Raw genomic sequence first — 9,285 nt, 5'->3', positions numbered from 1 at the left:
TGGTCCGTCGAGACCGAGCTAACCATAACATGCTTGGACCGGGCTAATCAAGAGCAAGGTCCTGAGGAAAGCTCAAATCATCTAGGTTCAGAATGGTATGACCGAGCTAATTACACCACACCGATCGTGGTAACCCCAAGGACAATTAGACCGAGCTAATCTGTAAGGTCCTTTTGCTAGGCCCTTTTTACAGCGGCCCATAGAATGGCCCATTACCCAACTCGGCCTAATTTACTTATAAATTACCCTCTCATATAGTATCTTTTTGTATGTTGACGCAGTTGCTTCTTCATGCAATTGATGCATTCAATGCTAATGTTGTTCTGGTTTTGGGTCAGGTAAATGCTTTCCATATGAAAACTTTTGTCATGTGTGTATTGCTGCGATCTAATTAAAACTAACCCTATTATGAGTTGCATTTGCTTTGATTTGGTTAGGATAGTTGTTTGTGTGCCACTTAAGTAAAACTACTTAGAAGCAGCTTGTTTTGCTTTTAAGTTTTGAAAATGTCTATTGTGGGCTGCTGCATTTTGGCAAAGCCTACTGTTTGGTATAACTTGTCAGGCTTTTAGTTTATTTGTTTTCTAAGTTCAATAAGCTGCAAATGCTCACTTTTTTTGGAGCTGCGATTGGATTACTTCAATTTTTAATTTTTGTATTTTTTTAAGCTGCCAATAAGTTTTACTTAGCTGCAACATTGGGCTTAATATATTATGATATTCAAACAACATTAACGCCATTGTTGACATGTCAAAGAATGAGATACATTGATAAACTTTTCAGCTGAAATTTACGATTTTAACAATCGAAAACCATGTTTCTCCAGATAAACTAATTATATCCACACTCTGATCGTGCTTCTGGGAAGTTTATTTATATTTTTTGATTTTAAATATTACGATTGTGGCTGTATCTCACTGCATTGCTATTGAATGTTATTAAGTTCAATTTTGTCCGTTAGTTTTGCATGTGCACTGGTTGCTAGTAACTTAAGAAACTATTTCAGATTCAATTTTCACCCCGGGGTGGTTCATGTTTTTAAGCTCACCCAAACTCTGTGCAGGAGAAACTTTGCAGCATGCTGAAAGATGTATTGAAAAGCAAGCCAAATGTTGATGTTGTGAAACTTCAAAAATCAGGTGGTGTTGTATCGAGGAATGCAAAAGTTCGTCAAAAGGCCAGGAGCTACAGAATAAGGGTAAACATCAACCTTTTTGGTTATATATATGGGTATTTTGTCAATCATCAGTTATCTGTGTTAGTATGGAGAATCTTGAATGATTATTTACAAATTTCTTGCCTTTTTCAACAAATCCTTTTGTGTTTCCTTGTTATAAAGCTAAATCATGCCGATATTTTTTATTCCAGGAATATTTTTATGGCCTTGCAAATGATCTTTCCCCACATTTCAATATCACAAGTTTCAGTGATTTGTCAGTCTATAGAATTGGTGGTGGATCACAGGCTCCACGTTCAGCCCTGCCAATTGGCGCAGAGCCTGCTACCGACCCTACACGATTGGTTCTTGTGAATATCAACCGGGATTTGCTCCATTTGGTTCTTGCTATTTCATTTGCCAAAGAACTAGACCAAATTATTTCAAGGTATATGCAATGTCCTTGCCTTTCTTTTTTCAAAATCCATGGTATCATAAGATCGGAGGTGAATTAGTAAAAAAATTTTGAATGTCGCCACTATAATGTACATTTGGCCTCATGATTTAAGTTGACTTGTCTGTAAATTTTTTAACCTTGTTTAAGTGCATGAACTGAATAATTACTTTTTTCTTACAGTAATGTCGCGGAGTTCATCTATATCACAAACATAGATATTCAAAGGTTTGGATTTCAAAATTCTTCATTCCTTGATGTGGTTCATACACTCTTTTTCTTTTGTTTTTTTAAATTCTAATTTATCATTTTTAGAAAGAAAATTACATACCTTGCACCATCGGCTGGGGAACTTCCGAGCAGATTCTTGATCATGGGAACTTTGACATGACTTGAAACCTAAATTGCCCAACTAACTGCATTTCTCATTTTCCTCAAATCGTTTATGGTGTGTTTGGTTGGGGGATTTGGAGAGGGATTTGGAAAGGGAAAGGGAAAATGTGTGTGAAACTATGTGAAATAAATACATATTTTATTCACATTTCACCTATCTTTTCCATTTCCCTTTCCAAATCCATTTCCAAATCCCCCAACCAAACACAACATTAGTGTTAATCTTATCAGTGATTTGTGTATGTACAATGCTTGTACTGACACTGCAGGGGGTTTTAAGAGGAGAAACCCATTTATTCTGCTGAGAGGATTATTTTGCATATGATTCACTGTAATGTGTACATTCACAGATAGCTAGCTGATAACATGGTTGATGCTTGCAATTTTTTATTTATTTATTTTTTGTACATAAAAAATTCAGCGATAAATCATCCTAAATAGAAATGTTTAGTCAGATAAATCACCCTAAATAGAAATGTTAGGGACCTTAAATTGACAGAGATGTGATAGTAAAAATAAATAAATTTAATTAGTTTAATTCATGATATAATTTTTTATAGAGCATAATGGCGAAAAAGAATTCAAGTCACTTGATTGGGACACAAGGGTTGATTTAGTAATGTATGTGATTTTTTATTTTTTAATTTTGATCCATGACATAATATTCATAATTATATCATGAAAGGCAGGAGGAAGCCCAAATATTTCTCTTGCGAGGGAACCTACGAATTCAATAAATATTCAGACATAGAATCAATCAGAGTTAATCACATAATCACATAAAATACAACAATGCTAGGTGATTCGAATTTTTATGGCTTAAATGTCTCAAAACGACGTCGTTTTGGTATTTTATTTGATTTTTTTATTAGTTAGTTTTAATTTTGGCAACCCAAAGCTACATAAAAGCCCATAAAAAATAAATATTAATCCACATAAAACAATTGTATCAATTATTTACCTATATTTTATGAAAAAATATTTGGTGGCCCGAATTTCCGAATGGTTCGAATGTGTCAAAACGACGTCGTTAAAATTGGTTAATAAAAAAATCAAATAAAAGAAAGTTTATCCGAACAATCGTATTATGTGGATTAATATTTATTTTTTATGTAGCTTTTGGTTGCCGAAATTAAAACTAACTAATAAAAAAATCAAATAAAAGAAAGTGGATCCAAACAGCCTTTCTAACCCCCTCAAAAAAAAAAAAAAAAAAAAAAAACGGTTTCTAACCTATCATCCCTAAATTAGGTTTCCAGTGTAATTTAAAGGCCACCTTTTCTGAATTTTCTTAATCAAAATTAAAACATAAAATTTTACAACAAAAAAAAACACATTACGGCCATACATTATTGCAAGGTATAGTGTTAGGCGGTTTTTTTTATTATTAAAAACTGATATTTTTTAAATAAAAAATAGATAAATTACACTAACAGTCCCTGTAATGTGAGGCTTGTGTCATTTTGGTCTATGACTTTTCAATTGTGACACATTTGACCCTAAATTTTGAATGTTGTTCTAAATAAGAAAAATTGAATATACCATTGCTTAATTTTAAGGGTAAAATCGTTAATTTGATAAAATATAAACTAATTTGTCAAAAATAAATGTCAAAAAAATATTTTAGAATTTTTACAAATTATTTCTACACGCTAAAGACAAAATTTTGTAAAATTGATATATCTTTTAGACATTTATTTATTTATTTAATTTACCAAATTAATTTTATTATGTGTTTGGATGGTGATCATGTAACGGGCAGTTATTTTATTTTCATTAAATTATTTTTTATTTTTCCAAAAGTCAAATATGGCGACAATTTCGATATCATTATTAAACCAATCCATTAAATCAAAAAATCTAAAACTAAAAATATTTCATATATTAATATATCGATTACACATTAAAATTCTAACAACCACCTATTACATAATCATCATCCAAACAAATAATAAAAATTAATTTGGTAAAATAAATAAAAGTCTAAAAGATTTATCAATTTTACATAATTTTATCTTTTGTGAGTAGAAATAATTTTAAAAAATTTAAAAATAAATTTTTGACATTTATTTTTATCAAATTAGTTTATATTTTATCAAATTGACCATTTTGCCCTTAAAATTAAGTAATAATATTTTTAATTGTTCCTATTTGAAACAAGATTCAAAATTCAGGGTCAAATGTGTCACAATTGAAAAGTCAGGGACCAAAATGATACGAGCCCTAAACTATAGGGATTGTTAGTGTAATTCACCCAATAAAAAAAATAGTTGTATTCATATCTTAATAAAATTTAAATTACTATAATAAATGAACATAAAAATGATATTTACCTTACCACTTTAAAATAATAATGCTGGGTCGGATCGCAATTACCATTTTCCAAGCGTGGCCTATTTAATAAGTGAGCCAAAATGCTTTTACGGCCCAACTTTATAACTTAAAAAAGTGGGCTGAGATGAGTGGGCAACGGGCTTGTGCCCACCCCTAGCGTGACTTCTCTTTTTGGAAATCTGTTTGGTTTTTCAAAACTAGTTTTTTAAGTTTTTAAGTAGTATTTTTATATTTTTAAAAATATTTTAATCATTTTTTTTAACTTTTTAGATCCACATAATCTTGGTATAATTAAAAAAATAAAATTTATACAAAAATATTTAAAAAATTCATTGAATACAATAAAATATGAAAATGTATTGAATTTTTGTATTTCTTTATATTTTTATATTTGGTGAGTTTTTTAGATGAATCTAAAAAATAAAAAAAAATTGCGTAAAATATTAAAATAATGGGAGATTTATTAGAAAATCTTTTTTTAAGTGTGTGTATCCCAATTAGTTCATAAGATATTTTTGTTTTCCAATAAGTCCTATTATTTGAACATTTAATCTACCAAATCCTAATTCTCATATTTAAAGTATTTTATAGACAATTCTACCCTTACAAATATTTTTTGAATGGTTAGTAATTTAGTGATGTGAACATTCACATCACGAAACATTCATATTATAAATGTGAATATTATTAGGGGTATTTTGATAACTATGTCACTCATATGACTTATTGGAATATAAGAAAATAATGTGGACTAAATTGAATATAAGTAGGTGAAAAAAGATTTATGAAAAACACCCCTAAAATAATCCCCTAAGAACAAAACCAAAAAAATTACAAAAAACAAACAATAAATTTAAAAATACATAAATCAAATACAAAATGTATTTATAAATCTATCTATTCATGTGTTTTCATCGTCGATGCATCAATTTGGAAAATGTTTTAGATTAATATCAACATAAAAGTATTTAATTTTACTATATAAATTAATCGCTTTCAAAAAAGATATAAGTTGACAAGTATCTAAAAATTATTCCTCCTTTGGACTCCAACAAAAGGACCCAAAAAAACTCGGAAAAGATAGAAGTTTAACTACAAGAAGAACTCTGAGGGATTGAAAATCATCATATTATATATCATATATATATTATTAAAAAAAATACAAAAAACAAACAATAAATTTAAAAATACATAAATCAAATACAAAAAAATATATAAAAATCTATCTATTCATGTGTTTTCATCGTCGATGCGTCAATTTGGAAAATGTTTTAGATTAATATCAACATAAAGGTATTTAATTTTACTGTATAAGCTAATCACCTTCAAATAAGACATAAGTTGACAAGTATCTAATAATTATTCATCCTTTGGACTCTAACAAAAGGACCCAAAAAAACTCGGAAAAGATAGAAGTTTAATTACAAAAAGAACTCTGAGAGATTGAAAATCATCATATTGTATATCATATATATATTATTTAAAAAAATATGAAAAACAAACAATAAATTTAAAAATACATAAATCAAATACAAAAAAATATATAAAAATCTATCTATCCATGTGTTTTCATCATCGATGTGTCAATTTGGAAAATGTTTTAGATTAATATCAACATAAAGGTGTTTAATTTTACTGTATAAACTAACCGCCTTCGAATAAGACATAGGTTGACAAGTATCTAAAAGTTATTCCTCCTATGGACTCTAACAAAAGGATCCAAAAAAACTCGGAAAAGATAGAAGTTTAACTACAAAAAGAACTCTAAGAGATTGAAAATCGTCATATTATATATCATATCATATATATTATTAAATGTAGTATTTTTCTCATGCTTAGGTGACACATATTATAAGAGCTTACTTATAGCGATCCCAGTTTTCCCTTCATTGTTTAGTGTATTCCAGACTCAGTTCTGTGGATGATTGTTGTTGTCTGTATCGCGTTCCCATCCTTTGATTCTTTGTATTTGAGTTTTGGATTGTGTTGGGCAAGTCTAAAACAGGTTGGTTGTGTTTAGAAACAATTGGTACATGCCCAGATTTTGGCCTTCACGCTCGAGCGGGGCTTTTGACGCTCGAGCGGGCCCTTTTGCATTTGCTCCTCCGCTCGAGCGAGAAGTCTGACGCTCGAGTGGGATTCTTCAGTCTTCAGTATTTTTCTCTGCAGGTCATTGGACGCTCGAGCGTCCACTTTTACGCTCGAGCGGGAACCTTCGTCTGCAAAATTTTTGGAAGTGTGCATTCGACGCTCGAGCGGCACTTTTGACGCTCAAGCGGAAGTGTGTGTCTGACGCTCGAGCGGGGCGTTCCACGCTCGAGCGAACTGTGTTGTATATCAATCCAAGTTGAAGCATTTTGAATCACTTTTTCGGGCCATTCTCTCTCTCTAGCTTTCCAAAACCCTAATTTGAGAGCCCCTCTCTCTAGATCTCTCTCTCTCTCTACAATTTGATCTTGGTTTAGTGAGACCCAACCCTTGTGCCTTTATTAAAGTGATAGAGCTCTTCAAGATCTTCTTTTTGATACGAAAAGTTGTGGATTTGGAGCACCTTCGAGTTTCTTCATCATCTCCTTTGGGTCACTTCACTTGAGATAGGGATAACTACTCATATTTATGGCCTTTGACATAAACATGTAGTCATTTTGATTTAATGTTGAAATTGAAAAATTTTGAGTGTTAGGGTTTCAAAGCTTGAAATGTAAAAAGAGGGGTTTTTGTTCCTTCGAACTATACATGTGTATATGGGTCCTAAAATGAGGTTATTGATGTTTATTGATGATATTTGGACCTTTGGGTCAATGTTGAGAAAAATAGAGAAAAGCCCTAATTTATCATGATTAGTTAATTTGGGGAAAGTTATGGAATATGAAATTGAGTTAAAAACCATGAAATTGGGAATTTATGAGAATGAATGGTAGAGTTGGATTGATTAAGCACTCACCTTGAAAAATGTTGATAATTTATCTTTTTGATGAATTTATTATCTGTTTAGAAATAATTGTTTTGGGCTATCGGTGGAGGATAGTCTTGATTGTTGTAGATACTGCATGATAATTAGGTGAATTAAAACTAATCAATTAAGTATGTTATTGAACATGACGGATGGAATAACACATTGAAAATGTGCTTTGCTTGATCATTGTATATGATACGTGTTGAATACATTGTATATGTATGTTGTTTGGGAGGAGATAAGGGAAGTACTCCTAAACCGGATTTGGGAGGAAATAGAGAATGGACTCCAGTGATAACTAAGTTGGCCAGAGTGTTCAGGGTGAAAGTCCTGAAATCCTAATTGCGTTTGCATAACGTAGATAATTGAAGTATTGAAGTGTTGTTAATATGAGTTGTAGTCTCATTTGAAGTGATTTATGATCGAAGTATTGTTGACATGAATTGTAGTCTTGTTATGAACTGTCTGGATAATGAAACGGAAGGAAATGGAAAAATATTTGTGAATATGAATTGGCTATGAAAGAGATGCACGTTTGTTTATATGAGTTAAACATTTATCAAATGCTAATATTTTAGTTATTACTCATATTATGTTTAGCATATCTCTACTGGGCATTGGCTCACCCTATATGGGACATCATTTTCAGGTGCAGGTGATATGCACCTCCAAGGTCTTAGCTTGGAAGGTCCTTGGGAGTTGAAGACTCTTTTGGTTGTTTTGTAATTTTTGGTGTTACATGTAAATTCAAGCCAATGGCTTATTTTGTATAAAGAGTTAGAACTTTTCTTTTGTTGAACCCAAGTGTTGACTTGGAAAGTTATAAGCCCGTAGGGCATTTACTTTTGTTGTCAACATGTAATACTTTCTGTAAGAATACTCTGATGTATGGAATATGATATCTCTTTCTTATATCATGAATGTATGATTTATAGGTTTATTTTGAGGGCGCTACATTACTTTTTACGTCGGCATTTATTTTATTAATTACAAATAGAGTTCTATACAAACTCAAACTAATTTAAATTAGACTAGCTTTACATATTTTATATGAAGTCTATTTGGCAAATATTTTTTTTCATATATTTTTCATCATGAATTGAGATAATTCACAAACTCAATACCAATTTTGCATTTTATGTTTTTTTTTCTTAATTCCTTCAAAAAAATAAATAAATAAATAAATAATACTAAATTGCCTTCTTTTTTTTTTTTCTTATGTGCCTGTACATTATTTTATACCCAATATCAATTCTATATTATTTTATATTATGGATTTGCCATTTAAATTTTATAGTGATTCTATATATGAAATTATATTTCATTTCCTAAATTATTTTATATAATCACAACACATAGGAGGAAAAACTTGCACAACAATAATACTCTTGAGGAACCTCTAAATTTTGAATTTACTGCTTTAGCTATTTTTTCAATTGTTGAACAGTAAGTTCTTTTATGTTTTGATATCATATTACAAATGATTAATTACTTCACACACTGAGATGTATTTATTGTTTGGATGTTTTCATTACTTTTCTTTTTAGGTTTAAATATTGTTATATGATTTTTTCTTACGTAGTCATTATCAATTTTTTTTTATTATAATTGATAGTTGATATTTTACAATTTTATAATTTAATATATATGTATATATATATATCATATAAAATCATTATATGATAATCTAATTACAACATATTTATATTTAATTTTTTTAATAAAATTTATATAATATATATTTCTACATATTTTTATTTTTCAAATGAATATAAAAAAAATTAAATAGTTATAATTAATTTTAATTTTATGTTACTAATTATTTTTTTAATTTAACTATTATTTTTAATATCAAAATGAGTATTTACTTTACTATTTTATAATTTAATATATATCATACAAAATTATTATATGATAACTACACTTTTATAATACGATAGAACTAAAATTATCAAAATACACAAATAATTTAACTAAAATTAATATATATAT

At 29.4% G+C, this 9,285-nt stretch overlaps 1 protein-coding gene across 1 annotated transcript; it reads left to right on the top strand.

Annotated features, from left to right (window-relative positions):
* The first annotated feature begins 207 nt into the window (after positions 1-207).
* Positions 208-1,981, top strand: LOC145824570 (protein CLP1 homolog). Its single transcript, XM_082924632.1, has 3 exons — positions 208-338; positions 1,064-1,198; positions 1,369-1,981. Exons 1-3 carry the CDS (start codon positions 270-272, stop codon positions 1,669-1,671), a joined length of 507 nt encoding a protein of 168 aa, XP_082780758.1. The 5' UTR covers positions 208-269; the 3' UTR covers positions 1,672-1,981.
* The last annotated feature ends 7,304 nt before the right edge of the window (positions 1,982-9,285 follow it).

The sequence above is a fragment of the Camellia sinensis genome, chromosome 1 (assembly GCF_055761805.1).
Source record: "Camellia sinensis isolate YWXY chromosome 1, ASM5576180v1, whole genome shotgun sequence".
NCBI lineage: Eukaryota > Viridiplantae > Streptophyta > Magnoliopsida > Ericales > Theaceae > Camellia > Camellia sinensis.
The sequence above is the reverse complement of the archived record's forward strand: the minus strand, read 5'-3'. Positions and strand labels throughout refer to the sequence as shown.

Coding starts and splice junctions, on each gene's coding strand:
- LOC145824570 (XM_082924632.1), top strand. CDS start 270: ATGTTGACGCAGTTGCTTCTTCATGCAATTGATGCATTCAATGCTAAT. Junction 339..1,063: donor TTGTTCTGGTTTTGGGTCAG/GTAAATGCTTTC, acceptor AACTCTGTGCAG/GAGAAACTTTGCAGCATGCT. Junction 1,199..1,368: donor CCAGGAGCTACAGAATAAGG/GTAAACATCAAC, acceptor TTTTTATTCCAG/GAATATTTTTATGGCCTTGC.